This window comes from Anas platyrhynchos, chromosome 3 (assembly GCF_047663525.1).
Source record: "Anas platyrhynchos isolate ZD024472 breed Pekin duck chromosome 3, IASCAAS_PekinDuck_T2T, whole genome shotgun sequence".
NCBI lineage: Eukaryota > Metazoa > Chordata > Aves > Anseriformes > Anatidae > Anas > Anas platyrhynchos.
Genome location: NC_092589.1, coordinates 8,304,709 through 8,324,214, shown reverse-complemented (window position 1 = coordinate 8,324,214; position 19,506 = coordinate 8,304,709). Strand labels below are relative to the sequence as shown.

Here is a 19,506-nt window from a genome sequence, read left to right as displayed (position 1 = left end):
CCACAGCAGCGATCTGTTTTGATGATCCTTCTGACACTTTAACTTCAGTGTTATGGACAAAAGGGTCACTGGTCTCAGCTAATAAGCCTCTCTTGTCAGAGCAGTAACTTAGGAAACGAAGTTTAACTGCTGCAGCCTGACTCATCATTCATTACAAAATATTGTCATTTAATTAACTCAGGCTTTTTGTCATGACCATTAGGGAGACCAAGGAAGGTGACTCACTTGCAAGGAATCTTTTTTTTTTTTTCCTCTTTACAGAGTGCTGCTGAGCCCTATTTTCAGCTGCTTACACGTAAAAGATAAATGTTTTTGTACCCTTACATTTTAAATGGACTCACTAGCATAATAGACAATTATTTCTGCAATGACAGTTCTGACACTCACAGTTTTCATTATTTGAATGTTGTCCATGTTACATGTCATATTTTTGGCCATTTTCCAAATTAGCTTACAACGTGAGACAGAAAAGGCAACCCACTGACTATGTCTGCAATAAACATCCAACCCATCAAAAGCTTCAGGAGGAAGTTTCTATCTTGTTCCAATTGGGGGCTGCACTATATAATCTCTTTCAACCCAAGTTGTCTGTGAGCTCCCTTGAAGTCAATGGATGCATTTCTCAAGGAAAATAGCATAGTCTGGGCTGCCATTCCCACAAAAGTTGTATTAAATAGGCAGCATTAATCTTGATGGCTCTCTTTATTTTCCCAAATAAAGTTCCCTCCAGTAACTGGTGACCCAACTATGTCATCTGAAACTGTAGTTTATATGCACAAAAACATGAAGAATTTATTTTCAGCTGTACCCATGGCCTTAGAACCATATCAATGGTAGCTTAGAACTGAATGTTTGCCTCTTGCCTTAGTAACCATGTCTTTTTGTCCTTGGCACTTATACTTCAATGAAAACCCAGGACTACCCTGCTAACACGATGCGTCATTTGAAAATAGCTGATTATCATCAGCTTCAAAGTAAAAATGACTAACATGTTTGGGAGAGTGAGACCTTTGTGAATTGTATTACTAACCATATGAGCACTACACCAACGGCTCAGCATTTCTACAAGTGGGATGTGACTCATCACTGCTTTTCACACTGTCATTTGTCCTTTGCTTACGTTTCTCTTTCCTCAGTGAGGTAAAGTGGGTGTAGGGAATAGCATTCTATAAAAGAATCCCTATTAAATATAGAAGGGAGAAAATCATGGGAAGAGTACATTACAGAGGACTCTAACCACTAACCTAAGCAGCCATAATTAGTGACGTACACATTTCTACTATAGAAGAATATTATAGAAGAATAATATATTAAAGAAGAATAATATATATTTGGAGAATGCTCCTTCATTTAAATTAGTTTGCACCAGTGTTTTGTTTTATTTGGACAGAGTAGCTGATGCAGATAAACCACACACACAAATAAGTAGACTGTACAAAAAAATAAAATTATGCATCTTGTAAGGACTATAATAGATTAATGATGAGTTATTATTCAGTACAAGTTTTTAAATCCAATTCATACAAGTTAAAAAATAAAAAAGAAAGCAGGCAGCTATTGAATCAAGCTATACCTTTTTGTTTGCAAAAACAACCATGGAGATCCTAATGATAGCTCATAAAACAATAAAAGGTGCACTGCAGATGATAGGTACTTAAAAACACATGCAAGGAGAATATTAATGATTCCACATGAGTGTCAAAAGTTATTTCACAGTTGTTCATCAGCCTGCTCTATATCAATGAGAAAAATAGATGAGGCACATCAAAACTATCTGGGGAAGGGAGAGAAGAATAAGTGAACTCATTTAGTTCATATTAATATGGAGCCTGTTTTTCCCAACACTACACCAAGACGTGACACCCAGTTTTCTCATTCTAGCAGCACTTTACTGTAATTATAATTATACTTAGGGTTTGTAATATTTTTAAGTCCTCAAGTCTGCCAGATAAACCACCTGTAGTAATTGTGACAATGCAGTAGATCAACCAGTACTGAGCTGCACACAATTTGCAAATTCTAAACCAAATTGTTCAAATTATATATGAAAAACAATTCTTTCATTTATGAAGTTGCATAATGTGCTTAAAAAACAGTAATAATTTCTTACTACACCACACACTCAGCCAATTGAACCATACTCAACTCCTCTAAGTTTAAATTCTACTCTTAGGAAAAGGGTAGTATCATTCAGAAAAGTGTCAATCCCAAATCAGAAGCATGTCCCTAGTTCAGGGAATGTTTTAGCTGAGTCATCTACTGGCAACTTTTCTGTCCTTAAGTTCAGAAAAAAATTAAAGCACATACTTAAATGTGTCCCTTAGATTCATGATCCAATTACAGCCTTGAGAATCTCAAGCTTAAGCATAAGCTTACATTTGTCTTCAGAGTCCCTGAAGTTAAATACTGTTGATGAAATATGCTGCATAAAGACACGGCAGAGCTCCAAGACCTATGGCAAAACTCCAGCTGACTTGCAACAGTCAGGGTTTCATATGTGACCTATATGAATGCTTCTGTTGATATTTCTTCCATGGAGTTACTGTTATTGAAGTCTAGCCCTGTTTATTTTTTAAAGTTTGGATAAATACCAGCAAACAGTCTTTTAGATACATTATTCAATGTACTAGGTAAATCCTCTCTTTCTCCAATTTGTACTATGGAAAAATCACCAATAATTCTTTGCATAGATACCAGATTTGATATTGTTTTTGCAAAAAGCAAAAAGTTTTTTTTATCAACAATGTCTCACCAATCAACTTCAAGTTGAACTTCATTTTGCTGCAGAATCAGAGCACAAACATTTAATGTAATTTCTATTTTACAGTTTTAAGTGGTTTACATATTGTCTAACACACAAGTGAATTTCATCTGCAGTGAAGAACACAATTCCCAGAGGTACACCCTGAGGGTGAACTTACACATTACACAGATTTAAGTGGTGTAATGGTTATTCTCAGCTGCCTGCCCATATCCAGACATGGCAATTTGCCACTGCTCAGTATAAATGATGATGGCCCTGCCAAACTGATCATGGAAATGGCTCAGATTAAAAACAACTTCCCTGAAAATCCAAATATAATTACAACATGCTAAAAACATATAAACTTGGGAAAGAAAAATGCAGAATGGTTTCTGATACTGACTTTTTTCACTGTCCATTTTTAACAACAATACACTAATATTCTCAGGACTACAAAAGTGGCTTTGTTTGATAGAGTGCACGTCTAGACCTATAGGACAAACACTACAGCTTAAATACATGTCACCCTTGCAAACCTATACATCAGAAAAAAAAACAACAAAACAAAACAAACAAAAAAACAAAACAAAACAAAAAAACACTTCCTTGTATTAACAAACAGAAAACAAACTCTAGCATTAGTTTATGTCCCATAATTTTTTGTAATTTAACAGGACACATTTCATTACCATTAACACCGATGTACTTGGTCTGAAACCTGGTTTCTAAACTGAAGATGTGAGGTTTCCACAGCATCTTTCCAGTGGAAACCTCATCTTTCCAGCAATGCATGTCTACTCCTGGCTGGTATACTGACACCACAGTACTTCAGCACTTCCACAACACTCAAGATTTACAGTACACAGAAGTACAGGTTTATCTCACCTCCAAAACCATCAGGCACATATGTTTTAAGCACAATGTTGCAGAAAACTGTTGGAAGAGAGAGTGGTTTGTTGCCTTCATTCCGAAGTGAAATGTGTCTGTAACCTGCTTGCAGACCATCCAGAGGCAGGATCCTCTGACCAATCAACTTATTATTGTCATCATACACTGCTATTCTCAGGACAGCCAGATCAGGAAGAATAACCTGGAAAGCCATAAAATGAAGAAATTTAATGACTAATACAGTAGCACCCTCCCCACCTCCCATGTTTGAAGCAATCTGCTCATTCACTTTGTATGCTAGAAACAGACTCATCACTGAATGATAACATCAGTCCTTGCAAACCTCATACTTTCAGATTCCCTTTCCTATTTTTTTTTCACTATAAATAATAGGTGATTTCAGAATTATACATTCTTACACTTACACTAGCTAAATATTTTGTGTATTTATTTTACGTTACTGGTGACATCAATAACAGGCAGGTAAATACTATTTGGGAAATGGCAGATACCATGGCAATTGAAGAGTAGATAACACTGAATTGGGAAGAATTCTGACCCAAAGACTGAATTTGGGATGTATCCAAAAGGGCAATTAAGAATGGAAGGAATGCAAGCACAAGCTGATGGGGATGCATGCTGAACTATGCGTTCTGCAGAGTGGAGAAGCAGACAGAGGACAAGACAGGGTGAAAGACCCGCTGAAATGGTGTGCTGCCAGCCGAAGTGGGTACTCAAAACATGAAAGGTATGCAGGGTGGGCAGGGATGCTGCCAGCTATCTGCATCTGTCAGCTCTCACCTTGAGTGACCAAAAGAATAGCAAAAAATCCCCTTTCTTCCTAGGAACAAAGATGCTGCCTCTGTGTGTGGCACAGCAAGGAGAAGACAGACTAACCAAGATGTGTAGCCTCTATGTCAGTCTGACTTGACTGTGTGCTGGGAAAGGTTTTCCCAATCTTTCCCTACCCAGTTCTATTCATTGATGCTTATGGTACAAAAGACCTAAGTAAATTGCATCTACCATCTGCCTTAGACTTTCCCCCTAACAATTTAACTTTAGGTCTTAGAAGCCACAAAATAAAGTATGTTTTTGGTTTCTGTACCCACCTGAGCTATTCATAAATATCCTGCTCTATTGCTTAGGATGAGTGATAACTACACATTCACAGCACAGGTTACTACCAGGACTGACCCACATTTCCCCTTACACAACAGAGCGACAACACAGAACTTGGTTAGAATGACTGAAGCTTTATTTTAATTAAAAACAACAAAACATGACAGAAAAACAATTGAATGTGTTACCTGAGAACAACTGTGTAGGATTAAACATCAGCTTAAGGAGAACATTGTAACCCAAATAGGTCAGGTAAGATCTCTCCTTTACAGACCACAGATGAGTACATCTTTCGTTACTTGATGGGCTCAGAGACAGACTAGGGAGCAGGAGTGGGGACTAAGAAGGTTATGGTTCCCTCTCTGTTCATTTGTTCTAGGGTGTCCTTGAAGGCATTCCCACCCTCATGACATTTAACACTGTGCACCTCACATTTTCATTTCCTTCAACCAGAACTGTTCCTGCTGTGCTTACGCTATTCATCTGCCTTGGTCATCAATATCCGTTTTGATTACAGTGCTGAGCTTGATACAATAATGACCTGGGATGAAGAAAAATAATCTCTTGGCTGACTTACAGTATGAGTTATTTGAGAGAACGTATGACCATGTAATTGTTTATTGTAGAGTGGAGCAGAAAGTCCAAGGAATATTAGCATCAGCCATCATATTAATGTCATGACATACAGGTTCCCTGCTTTTACAATGAAGCTGAGTGCACCCTGTATTTTATGGGCCTTTTGATTTGACAAATTGTAAAGCAGCAGATGCTGGCCATATGGCCAGCAAGCCATGGGCAGCATGATTGCCTGTCATGTACTTAAGCAATTTCCCTGGGTCTTCTCATACACAGGGTAAAGCGCTTGAATTCACATTCATTTCAGAAAATATCTGGGTTCGGAAGAGTCTCTTGCATTAATTACATTTCTATTAAAAAATAGTTATACTGTTTAGAAAGCAGATGACGTGTGTCATATACCCAAGAGTAAAGTGGTATCACCACACAGCAAAGTCTGTCACTTTGGAATAAAAGAGCAACAATTCTGCATGACAACAAAACAGGTGTAAGCGAAACAGACACTCTCAAAGACAGCACTGCTAACACATGTAGTCTGGATGAAACTCCAGCTGACAAAAAAAGTATATATATATATGTGTGTGTGTGTGTCATATATATAAAGACTGAGAGATAAAAACTGAACATGGGCAATAACAACTGATCTCTCTTTTTAAATCCCCCATACTAAGAAAAAAAGGTTTGTTTTTCTTTTGTTATTGAGGAAAAAAAAAGGTACATAATGCACATGGAGGAGGGAGCTGGCAACACATCTGAGGAACACAGCACCCTTCCAACTTTTCCATGTAATAACATTGACCTTAGCTTTGGATGCAGCATCTCACCTGCCCTCTGGGCTGAAGGAACAGTGCAAGATAGCAGCCACTGCCAGGGCAGGGAAGAAGAAATCTCCAAGGAATGATGTTGTCCACCAGCGGGGGCTCATTCTGAGCAGACTGCATACCTTGAACACAGGCATGGCCACGATGGAGGTGGCTACCTCCGAGTGGGAAGAGGAAGCAAAGGGGAGGGAAAAGCCAAACAGAAACAAAAAATCATGTGACAGCTACAGAGGTTATCCATTAGAAAAGCAAAACAATGCAAAATTAAAAAAAAAAATCTCTTGAAAGCTTATTTCAGCTTTAGATTGTTTACTGTAGTAAACAGGAACCCTACAAACCCTTTTTCATGGGAGCAGCACTTATTCATGTGAGCAGTCAGACTGAAGCAGGGAAGGGTAGCTCAAGTGAGCAAGGATGCTCATGTGCAAAAGGGCTGGCAACGACAAACCATGCTTTCCAAATATCCTACCTTTCGAAATACAAATGATTCTTCATTGTAAACAGGGTTCAGACCATTGTTCATCACCATGCGTGTTCGAAATTCTTTACGTATTGTGTCCGTGGGTAAACCATACATATCCACTTCTACATACGTACCAATTTTTTTGTCTGATAAAAACTGACCAGATATTACCTGCAACATAATAACAGAAGAGTTAGGAAACGCAGTACAGAGAATATCAACAATACAATGTACACAGCACAATATGAATACTGGAAATACTGATAATTTTTTATTTAGTGAAGGCACTCCGACAAAAGCTTTATCTGCCAGAGCAGATATTTATTTAATCATCTGAAAATGGTATAATTACTGGTAAAATTGCACTTACTTGGAAAAATTATGATAAGACCTTAAATATAACCTTAATTTTCATTTTAGTTCTCTTATATGAGCTTACAGAGTAAGCTCTATAAATGTGAAATGTGACAAACAAAAAATGACTTCACTCACTATGTTATGGTATTAAAAGTTATAAACAAGTCATAAGACAGGAGCCCAATTAGCTGCTGTCTACAGAGGCATTCAAAGTTTTAACAAAATATACTGAATGAAACAAACACATTGGACACTACTATTTTGCAACTGCTCTCAAAATATGCTTTAAACTTTTCTGTTCAGAATCCATTATGTGTCTCCTTTACAAAGTTGTAAAAGGAACGTATTGCTCTTCTTTCTCTTTGGTGCAGGTTTTATAGAAATCACATGTCAATCTAATTCTATATTCTTTGTCTGGAAAATGCATGATGCTTAAAAAGCAAACAAACAAGCAAACAAAACACCATGCATGACTCCTCTGTATTGCTATGTATATAAAGATTTGCTGTGATTTTACTTCAAGTCAAGATTAATCTAGTCACAGCAGGTGATTACTCCAGGGCAAATTTCTATTCCATCAAGATGATCTATTACTTAAAAATACAGCTAACGTTTTCATTACTAAGATCAAGGAGGGAAGAAAATCATTGAATTGTGATTTTGCAGATCTAAGCTTATTTGAGACATTCTTTTCTTTTCATGATCTAACATTCTTCCAGGGAACACTCTGGATAACAAATCTGAAAAATTTTGTGGTAGAGGGGCACCAGCACTGGCTTTGGTCTACTCTTACAGTTTTTTATTTTTAAATAATGGTATGCATCTACAAGGGAAGTCCTGCTCTTTGTCAGGGCTTTTAGCTATCACTGCAGTACAAATAAAATTCAGAATCAACAGACTATGCAGCAGAAGATGGACTCCTTGTATAACCCTGATCCATCTCTTTTTCTCTCTCTTTGCGCTCTTTCTGCTGTTTACATCCACCGAGCATGTTTTCTATTTAATAAGATTGTACATTCTCCTTTGTAAGGACTGTATCTTCCCACATGTCAAATATGCACAGCATTCTTCAGCAAAGCCCCAACTCAGAGTAGGCACCAAACAGTAATCATTGCAAACAAAACCTTTTATATTTTTTTTCCACAAATCTTGAATGAATTGGTTGACATTATTATTCCATTCTTACCGGTTCAAGGAAGAAGCATGGAATTATACACAAATTTTAGTCACTCAAGAAAAACACATGACAAAATAAGTGATCTAAGAACCATCTCTAGTGCTTTGTAGCACTATGTTCTCACCGCCAGATCCCACTTCCTCCTTGGAAAGATTGTGCTGCCTTTAAATTTTGTTTTAATTTTTAAGTTTTTATTCTTCTGGAGGTGCAAATGAAACTTAATTGTCTACAATGCACAATGAATCCTTGTTCAGAGAGATTTTGAGATCTCTGCTACACACAAAAAGAGACAACTGAAAGCCAAACTTTTGTTAAGCTGCTCATAGGGTATTTGAGCAAAGAGAGTCAAGTGTCAAATCAGAAAATAGGATTTACAATTACCAAAATGCGATGCCTAGCTATGTTTTGGAACCACAACAGAAGATTTATAGACTTTGCAAGTCATAGATGATTATAAAGTAATGACCTCGATCACAGCCACTTTTCTCACAGAGCCATTTTACTCTACTTATTTTGAAAATATCCTGTCCACATATGCCCATATTCCTTCTTGCCTTGTAGTGAGGAGTGAAATTTGTACAGTTTCATACTATCCACATAAATGAACTCCACTCATTTACTCATTTCTGATGTAAAGAAGAGCATGAGAGGGCTTAATGTTCAGTGAAAATGTGTAATAACAAATCATTTCTAATTATATCATGTTCAATTCAGATCAAGTAAACACAGATGTCTTAGCCTGCAATCAAACAACAACAATAACAAACAAACAACTACAAAAAAAAATAATCTGAGGACATACAGACAACCCAAACAGTTTTTGCAGCTATCCTATTTCTATTCACATTTAAATGTGATTTTGGATGTTCTGAGATGACAGAAGTTTGTCTGTAGCAGTCTTACCTGTACAGAACATGTTGCAGCAATTACACCATCTACAGGAGTTTCAGAGAAAGGGTCAAACGTTCGATCTGGTCGCCGCATGAAATCTGGCTTAAGTAGATAGCTTATTTCAAGAAAAAGAAGAAGAAAGTTATTCTTTTGTGGAAACTGTACTTGTATTAACTATATAATAAATGGAAATGGATGTTCTAGCTTCAAACAACAAACTCTCCTACAGTGCTGTGAAATACAGACTCATTCTAGCTGCAAGCGTGAGGAAATAACACTGCGTACCTAGAATGGAAATAAATGTTATTCTTAATTTTGAATTACCAGCTAGTGAGGGATTACATCAATCCTGGATCTCAAGAGGAAAATAAATGTAATGTAATAAAAGACATTTCAAAATAATTTAGTAACACATTATAAAAATACAGTGAGTTGTCATATAATAAAAATAGATGCTCCCATTTACTTTATTTCTTTAATGCTTTTGAAAAATACAAAGAAAAATGCAGAAACATACAATTATTTTTTATTTTTATTTTTTTTTAAATGAAATACTTCCAGAGAGTCAAGACTCATACAATAAATTTCAGCTTGAAGCTAATTTTTTCATCTCAGTTATAAAACCTTGGGGAAAACGGCTGATGTTAGTACTGACAGATTGTTAATTATAGTAGCACAAAAGGTGCTACCATAATAACACTTACAATACATCCCTGAGGACTATACACTGGATCAACATATCAATGAAACTAATATGTACACTGGTGAATCAGAAGCCAAGGATTCTGCCATCAGAATAAAATAGTAGCTGAGCCACAAAAATGCTACGCTATATGAGAGGAATTTTGTTCCACTGGTGGAAGAAAACACGTAACTGGAGTCATCTTGCTAATTCTGTAGCCCTGACAGACAGCAGTTGCTAGTTTTTTTTTTTTAATTTTTTATTTATTTTTTAAATCCACACTCTAGTCTCTCTAGCAATCACAGGTAGACAATGTTATAAAGGCCTATGCAGGATTCATGAAGAATTTAAAAAATGCTAGAAAAACTTTGAAAGACAGACTCTCAATGCATTTTCTCCTATTTTTCATAACACGGTTTCCATTTAGGAAAGTAATATTATTTACTATTCTCACATTAAAAATGAGTGCAATTATATAATATTTTACAGATTTAAAGTAGACTACAGGCAGAAGGGAACTATCTGAAACATGCTAAGCCTAGACTTCAGGCCTGCTGAAATAAAAAATATTCATGCTCTCGTTTCACCAGCATGAAAACGGTAAATCAGAGAAAAAAAAGGACAACAGACTGAAGGAAATGTGATTTTTTATTTTCATTGCCCTGAGTATTTTCTCTCTGTGATGAAACAGCACCACATTTACAAAATATTACCACTATATTACTATCTATTACCACTATATTACTGTAATAGCAGAAGACTCACACAAGAACCAAGAAATTTAGTGGACAATGAAGCCTGTCTCAGAGAATTTGCCAGAAGTACATAGTTGCTCTTCTCCTAGGCTAGTGAATCAAATAAAAAAGGAACCATACTCTGGCATATTTTTTTTTTCCTGACATGACCAAAGACCGCACTTTTGAGAAACCCAACAGCCTTTATTGGAAAAGTTCACATTTGAAAATAAGGTATGGAGAGGCGAAGTACTATGCTGACCATTCTGCAGAAGATTTTTTACCGAGTTCCATCTACTCAGATTTTCCTTCTAAATAAGACTTCCATGAGTAAAAGAGTTGTTTCTTCTCCAGGATGAGCTTGCAGACTTTAATGTGTTTCTGGACTGTCATTTCCTACAATTCCTCAAACTTTTTCCCTTCTATTGATATTAAAGATCAATCTATCCTATTAAGGTATACACTCAGCATCCAAAAAAAAAAAAAAAAAAAATCTATCAACATTGCTTGAGAACCCCTTTTCATGCAAAAATAATGAGCAAGAACTTAGAGATGAAACACCATTTTCTGTGAAATCTGCTCTCCACACAAAGTACAGGGTAAAAAACAAACCCAATCAACCAACCAACCAAAAAACAAGGACAAAAAAAAAACAAAAAAAAACACACACACAGGGAAATTTGGATATTCTGTGAACTTGCAATGAATCTTCATTCTCAGTCATAATTTTGAAAAAAAAAATAAAAATATATTGAAAACAGAAGCTGAAGATGGATTTAAGTAACTGTGAATGGTATTCCTGATCATATTCATAATTTGTACACAAAGCTTCTTCTGTCTCATCTTTAAAAACTGGACAACATTAAAAAGCATATTCATTTCACTGAATTCTGTTAATTTCTACTCCTCACTTAACATCCCATTTTTCTTTTGTAACACATAATTAATAGTGACAAAATTTTATTAAAGCCACAGTAAAGAATTCTGATACACAGTGACAACAGTTTAAATCACATCACTCACCCGCATGATCCATTATATTCAAATTTTCCTTGATTCAACTGCATTGCTAAATCTGTCAAAAGAGAAAAAAATTACTTTCTTCCTGAATAATGCAGATCATGAACAACCCTTTTTAGAGACGAAAATAAGACTGTGTGTCCAAAATAATCAGTTTAAATGAAAATTTAAATTTAATGCATATAAAATACACACAGACCTACAAACCAAAAGGAAGCAATATGAAAACTTCAGGCTTCTTCACAGTTATAAAAGCTTTATCAACCACGCTGAAGCACAAGCAGTGCTTAGAAAACAGTTCGTTCCTGAATTCAAACATAGTCTGTGGTTGTTAAGTACCTGGGATAGGATTTTAGTCATCTAACTTTTGGCATTTACAGTACAGATTGCTCTCTTCACGCTAGTGATCCAGAATCACTTTAAATAACAGACACTTTTAACAATGAAATTAATTTTGTTCTAAGATAGACATCTAGAGCAAACATTCTGGAATTGTGTATTTCTCTACAATGATCATACAGAACCACCTCTGATTAAGATGGCTGTATCCTGATGTCTTAAAGAAGGCGAGATGAATATTGCTCTTTTTCTAAGGATTTAATTGAATAAAGTAACACAAAAAGAAACCACAGATATCACAGCAGCATTGCTTAGTTTCAACTTTTAAGGCACCTGAGTTTTATTTGGTGCATTATTATGGCATTTGTCTATAAAGATGGAAGAGTAAACAGAAACCCTCTCCCAAACTTTATGTGTTTTCCTGCGGGTTTCAAATTATACTGGAACACAACATCCTTGTTTAGCAATAACAAAGGTCTTCTTTTGCTCACAGACACTACTTATAAAAGGGAACAACATTTCTTCTATATATTCTCTGTTATACAAAATACAAGATTTTCATATGCTCATATGAGGTATTATTTACCCTACTGGCCAGCCTTAGCTTCTATTTCCTCAATTGTTTTTCAGCTTGCCAGCACCGCCGGAACATGGAAGACTAACAGAGGAAAGTTGTTCATTTCCAATGACAAAATTAACACTCTTACTTTGCAATACAAAGGGGCCGAGAACAATGTGCAATGGGCAGAAGCAGTACTGGGACAAGAGTTAAGCTTGCACATGTGCTCTGATCTCCAAACCATGTTCAGTAACTGGTTTACGAGCAGCGTACTCCAGTACAGCTTTCTCTTGCCTCCTCAGTTAGAAATCAGTCATGGCAAGGGTGCCAAGGACAGAGCTCATGATCATTAGAAGTTTCTACAGTACCAAAATCACCTTTAAAGAAAAGAAAAGCAAAAAAAATACAGAACATTGGTCCTATCACAGCTACAAGATGAAAATGGAAAAACTGCTCTTTTACATATATAGCTGAAGACGTTCCTATATTAATTATAAAAGGAAACAAAACAAACACCCTGTTAGTTATACTCACACCTTGATTGAACAGAACAATAGAACTCCTCTCAGTATTTGCTGTGGAGAGGCATTTACAGTCCTGGGTATTGTTCTCTAAGATGTGATCTCAGACCTCATTCTTTGATGCTAAACACATGACTCTCTAACACTTCACAACAGTTGGTCTAGAAATGCACTTGGCACAGTCACTACTTTTTACCATCTTAATTTGTATACTCCCTTCATCTTGATTTTGGAGATGCACACAAAACTGTGCCAAAGCAGTGTTTTGTGAAAACAGCAATCCCCCTGCAATTAATATTTTTATTAATAAAACATTATCATTTGAGAAGTTATAGCACTCTATTATTTTCCCATGAAAGGAGACTAAATTTTCCTTCAGAGTAGAGCTTTTTAATTGCTCCTTATCTTACGCTTCCATAATTCCCCCCCACCATATTATTTAGCCATATGTCCGTTTCCTCAAAAAATGCCAGAAGCAAATCCATGGCATCTGTTTGAGAGTTACTGTCCAAATCATTCTTTAGGATCGAGGTTCACTGGTCGTTGCTGCCTACCTGGGGTCTGATAGTTCAGTGAGACCATCTGGCAGCCAGCGTTCCAGAAAATTTGAGGCATGTAATTACTTGAATCCACTCGGCCTCCCTTTGGGTATATCCGACTCATTTGTCGTTTGTTATAACTGTATAATTCATCAAGGAAAATTAAATAACATCATAGAAATGTATGGTCACATCCTGGTAACTTCAGTATTTCTTACATTAATCTTACTGTTTCTTATAAAGCTACTTTCTTTGTTCCACTATGGACATGGAACACTGCAAATCTAGAAGTGTTCATTTGTTGTTTATCTGTAGCATTAATAGAGAGGAGGTCCTAGTAACAGCCAGGAGGACTTGAAAGGATACTTCACAAACTCAATGGCATGGGTCTTCAAATACCCCAGTCCAACTGATTCATTGAAAGAAGACATGTTATGATGAATATTACGTTCTAGAAAGAAGAGACAAGATATTTTAAAGCAGTTTTGTAATGTCATATTCAAAATAATACACTATGCCTAACAGAAGGATATAGCAAATTTAGGTCTGCTTCCCCGCTATCTGTCACTCATTGAATCAAATTATACTGAAGAGAAATTAAGCAACAGTTCTGACTTGCTATTTTCTTTCACTTCCTGGAAAATAATCAAAACTTTAATTTTTTCATTAGGAGAAAATTGCTTTTTAGAGCCTATGTTGTGTTGCTAGATAAGACAAACAACATGATAAATGGTCTAGTAGTGCAATATGAAAGCTTCAGCTAACTGCTGACCACTGTGACAACCACTCTCACCTTACTTTACTGAAAGATGAACTAAAAAAAAAAAGTAATTTATTTGAAAGGGTCTATAGAATATAATCAACCGCAACAGCTTCATATTCTCCCAGTAATTTAGTGACTCCATGTGGATGATCAATAGAATAGCATGCTAACTTTATATTCAAGGAGACGGATGACAGTCATTAAACTAAATCTATTTCTAAATTAATGAAATATAGGGATTAAAAAAACTACCTAAAATAAGCAGACAAATACTTTTATTTCATTCAACCTTTTATGTTACCTTCTGCTACATCGAAACCTTGAAATTTTACAGGCTGAGCATAGTTGACCATTGTTGATAAATATGGATGTATATTTGTTGTGGCACCTACATATTTGTAAGATGCCATCCACGCTTGTTCATCTTCAACAGTTACTAAACCCTGAAAACACATTAAAAAGAATAATCACTATTTGTGTATGCAAATACTGTTAGATTTTCAAATGTGACACAAAAGTATACCCAAATCTGCAGAAAGTTAAAGAAAATGCGTATTTATATAAGAAAAGAGGAAATTTCATGTCACAAATTATGATTTATTTTCTTTCTGATATATGCAGCAAACATTCTCAATATTACAGGATGCATGTGAGAGGACCGATGATCAAAAAAAAAGAAGATCCTAAGCAGTGGGTAATATTTCATGATGTTAGTAGGGTAATTTTGGGGATAAAAGAGAAACGTTACAATGGACTGAACAATGCTGGGAGATCATGCTCTTTGTCACATAAATTCCTAAGAACTGCAATTTAGTACACATTTTCTGATAAGAATTGTGGAGTAGTGCACACTGTATACTGAGTACAACTTTCTCAGCATCAAAACACAAATTGATTCAAATGCTAATTGTTACTTATAAAAGCAAACCAAAAAAATAGGATTTGCAGCTTTCATTGGAGAGATAAATGTCACAAGACCAACAAGAGACACGGTACCAAGCTCATATCTTTGGCCACTTACAAGAACAAACATGTGAATCCATGATTTACGTGAGGATGCACTGTATTTTAATAGAACTGCAAGTTTTCTGCAAGTATCTCACATCATAGAAAACCACAATATGAAGCACTTCTTGTGGATCTACCTGCCAACTTTTGCGGATCAAACTGTCTACCTGTCAATCTTCCTTCCACTTTTTCCTTTCCCTAAATCAATTTGAAACATATTCTTTTCACTGGGGAGAAGAAAAAAAAATCTCTGTAAATTCATGCAAATTCTGCAAGGTTTACAGTTCACAGCATTTTTCCACAAACTTGTTTGCTTGTTCTTCTACCAGTGAACCGATTACCAAAAAATCTAGCATCCTGTAGGCTGACTGTGAACTTCAGCACCAAAGTACTAAGTATCTTCAAAATTTCTTAAAGCACAGCTTTTTATTTTCAGAATGCAATCTGTGCTTGTCATGAAGTTCTCCTCCATTACTGTATCAGCAAATAGTGCATAACAGTGAGTAACTGCAAAGCCCTTTCTTAAGCAGTAAGCGTCATCATACTTCACAGCATTAAAGCATGGAAGAAGGCAGTCCACAGTACCTAAACTACTGCAACTTATTTATTCGGGAAATGGAAGATAAAAGTAAATGTGAATCTACTTGTCAGTATTATGGGCATTTACCTGCACCTGCTATATAGTTCTGACATGTTTCAAAAAACAAATTCCAAGAAAAAATATACACCCTGATATGCTAAGATTAGTCACAAGGACTGTGTGGAATAGACAAGTTACCAGAATGAGTCCAGGTACACATGGTTTTATTCACAGTTTAGACTGAATTAAACTTCCAGAGGCCCATGAAATCAAACTGATGCTTATTTCAGTGTTGCTCACCAGGGCTCAAACCAACTGTTTTTCAGGAATCCAAATGTTGAGGGTTCACAGATTTGTTTCCCGAATATGCCAAATGATGCATGCTTTTATTAGTAGAATATAGGCTTTTTTGTTAGCAGATCAATATTTTGTAATATAGTTTAGATCAAATTAAGGCCAAATTCCTTCAAAGGAAACTAGTGCATTTCAGGTTCATCATTGTTGGAAGGCCAATATTCAGGAAGAACTGACCACTCAGCTTCTAAAAACCAGGCTTCTTCAATGTGCCTTCTGCTGACTGCTCAGAACTGCTAATCATAGTTTACTGCTTTGATCCAAAAACATGTAAGTACTGAATCACAGTGAAAAGGAATTCAAAACTTTATGCATTAGTGCTGAACAATAGCACCCTGCAGGGTACAGCTGTATGACTAAATTACTGACACACCATCTCTATGACCATTTTCTAAGACAATCTACTGGCCACTAATTTTGTCTTGGTTACCTGCAGACTTGCAATTTTTAAAAATAAACAGGCTATGCTTTTTTAGTGTTCACAGCTAATAATTTTGAACTTTAAAACTGTGAACTCGGGAAGTGAACTAGGGATGGGATGTTTCTTAAAGACTACAGAGACAACGTAATGGTTACGACAGGACATGACACTTTTAGGGGAGAGAGAGAACAAAGAGAGAGTTGATCTTTCTAGGTTATTTGTACCTCCCCACCATCAAGAAAAGAATCAGAACCCACTTAGAAAACAAAATAGACTGAAACAAAGAGTGGTTAGAACAGGAGCAATTTTAATGACAGAAGAGAAGGATGGAGAAGAGTGGAAGGAGGTGGAAAGAGTCTTACAGAAGGGATTCTTGGGAGAAGATAAATGCTGAAGTCCCAAGGGAGAGCAAAAGGAGGAAAAAGAGAAAGGAAAACAAAGTGCAGTCAAGGTAAGGGAAAGGATTAAAAATAAAACAAAATTCAACCAAACAAAATAATGGGGAAGATGCATCTCAACACCATCCAAAGAACTGCTGTTTCCCAGTGCATGACATTTGAGACTGAGATCAGACACTTCTAAGCAGGTACAAGTCACGCACTCCTGTCTGTCCCCATGTTTTCTGAGACCTAACACCAGTATACAACTAAAGAGGAGGAAAGGAGGCAGAGTCACTTTCAGAAATGTACTGTAGGAGAAGTGAAACTGCACATAAAATTGGCAAACCACTAAGAATGCATGTAATATGTATTTTATATATAAAGCAATAAAACAAACTATGTAACAGCCTACATGTCACCTTTTTATTGTTTTCTTGCTCAGAATCTTCAACAGCCTAAGGGGAAAAAATATATATGCATTACCCAAGGAAAATGCAATAGGAAACACTCACAGTAAGGAAAAAAAAATCAAAAAGTTAATGCATTTAGCAAAAAGTACACCCTTTTCCACTTTGTTGCATGGCTCATCTGTCCCATATGCAAAAATTTGAAGTTTCTTTCAAATTTGGGTACACAAGGTAGGAAAGTCAGCAGCTGGCTAGCAGTTAGAACAGAAGAGAGGATGCCAGACAGTTAAGCCCAAACTAGTTCTTATCACTAGATGTTGGGGACTGGAAGTTTCAGAGAAGAATGAAAGAATGTCACACCAGGATCATCTGGATATGTAGGCTGCCCGGACTCTGAAAACTTAGGGGTTAAGAAAGCTGTAAATGTGCTTTAGATGTCCATGTTTGGAAAAGGTCTATCTCAAGATGCTATTTGCAATGGGACAAGTGAGCCTCTCTACTGTCTGTCTTCAATTATAAACTGCCAGTACCAAGTGTCTTAGATAAATGTTGACTTGGCTCTGAATATACATTCCTAAAGAATAAGGATCAAGTCACTGATCAGCAAAGAAGCAGAGGAGTTAACAAAGGGTATATAGTGATGATGAGTGACTAATTTGAAAAACAAAATAAAAATAATAAACAGAAAAATGCTCAGGTAGTTAAGGACAAGCTGATTTAGCAAGTGAAACCAGCCCTAGAACAGAGGAGTTAAACAGTTCAGTGCAAAGATCCACAAAAATACTGAAGAAACAAAGATGGAGAACTGAAGAGAAACCAAGAAGGTGACAGGTCTGATGTCTCTGTGATACTGCTGAAGAGAGACACAGTGCCAAGGGCAACATCTACTATGAAAGATTTTCTGTACCTATACTTCTATCTGTAGTAAGATCCAAAGGTAGCCAGGCAGGTGAGAAGTGGCCAAAACACTTGAGTTACAGAGAAGCATGATCTGATAAGATACCTTAGTAATCAATTTTTGTTTTGTTTTGTTTCCCTGTAACAAGTAGCAATACTGTCTTCTGGACCAGAGCAGGCTTAGTTTTGAATTCCAGTGGTCTGTATCTAATTATTGTCAAGCAATATTCTGTTCCTGAAAACTAAATTGCACTAAACCGAGCACCAGTAGAACAAAGGGGACTCTTATGCTGTCTCCCACCTGGCTCTCTGGTACAGCCCCACTGCAGTACCACCCCACTGGAGAGTGATCTTCTTATTTTGCCTTTAGTGCTGCAGATGAAAGGGACGATCTACCCTAAGAGTTAACGATAAAGAATCCCTGAAACAAAGACATAGGATGCAGCCTTGCAAGAAAGCTTTATTGAGCAAGAAAGCTGATATTCACCTCATCTTAGGGCTCTAAAACTGAGATGCAAAGTAAAATATCAGAGCCAGAGGGAAGAAACTGCTTGCTGCCTTTAATTAGTATGTTTGGTCAAATCCTCCAACTTCATGTACACATTTTTTTCCTTCATACTCATTCTGTTTCCTAAATAAGTATTCTGCCCGAACAAGCAGAGGGTATTTTGATCTACAAAATTTTGTCTTCTCATGAAACATTAGGAATCTGGTGAAGATCTTGTGTTTGACTCTTCTGATTGTGCTGTGATGCTTCCACAAAACAATGTCTTTTACACCCACCTCCATGGAAAGCTTTCAAAGAGATATAAGAAAAAAGCAATCCCACCTTTTTGACACTGATGGCAACAGATTCTTTTTGACAGTAATCATCTACAGTAAGGTCACTTCCAAATTTGTATTCTGGATGAGCTTCTTCTTCTTGGTCAGCTGCACAAAAAAGAAAGAAGGATCAGTGCAAAAACCACAGCAAACTGCTGTTTTAGCGTGAAACATGATTCAAATAATATTTGAATACACAGGTTTGCTTACAGCATACCTTTATATAGAAATAGAATCCAGGGTATTAGATTTCCAAGGATTTAGTAGTAATAAATTACAGATAAGGCCTGAGATTCTTGTGTTTTTTACATGGTTAATAAGGGATATTATTAGCATATTTTTGAAGAAATCATTGATTTAAAAAAAAAAAAGGCAAAAAACCACCACCAACAGAGAAAGAAACAAACAAAAATGCACCAGCAATATAGGCTTGGGGTAATAACAA

General features: G+C 36.3%; 1 protein-coding gene across 13 annotated transcripts in view; it reads right to left on the bottom strand.

Annotated features, from left to right (window-relative positions):
- PLCB4 (phospholipase C beta 4) overlaps nt 1-19,506 on the bottom strand; it is a 231,450-nt gene that overhangs the window by 35,896 nt on the left and 176,048 nt on the right. For 11 of the 13 annotated variants that reach the window (XM_072035240.1, XM_072035243.1, XM_072035238.1 and 8 more), the window contains 9 exons: nt 19,069-19,169; nt 17,355-17,390; nt 14,494-14,635; nt 13,796-13,880; nt 13,445-13,569; nt 11,475-11,526; nt 9,048-9,150; nt 6,617-6,781; nt 3,629-3,833 (listed from right to left, as the gene is read on the bottom strand). In XM_072035240.1, the coding sequence (XP_071891341.1) occupies nt 3,629-3,833; nt 6,617-6,781; nt 9,048-9,150; nt 11,475-11,526; nt 13,445-13,569; nt 13,796-13,880; nt 14,494-14,635; nt 17,355-17,390; nt 19,069-19,169 (1,014 nt within the window). The remainder of the gene's footprint in view (nt 1-3,628; nt 3,834-6,616; nt 6,782-9,047; nt 9,151-11,474; nt 11,527-13,444; nt 13,570-13,795; nt 13,881-14,493; nt 14,636-17,354; nt 17,391-19,068; nt 19,170-19,506) is intronic. The other 2 variants (XM_072035235.1, XM_072035244.1) reach the window with 1 other exon arrangement.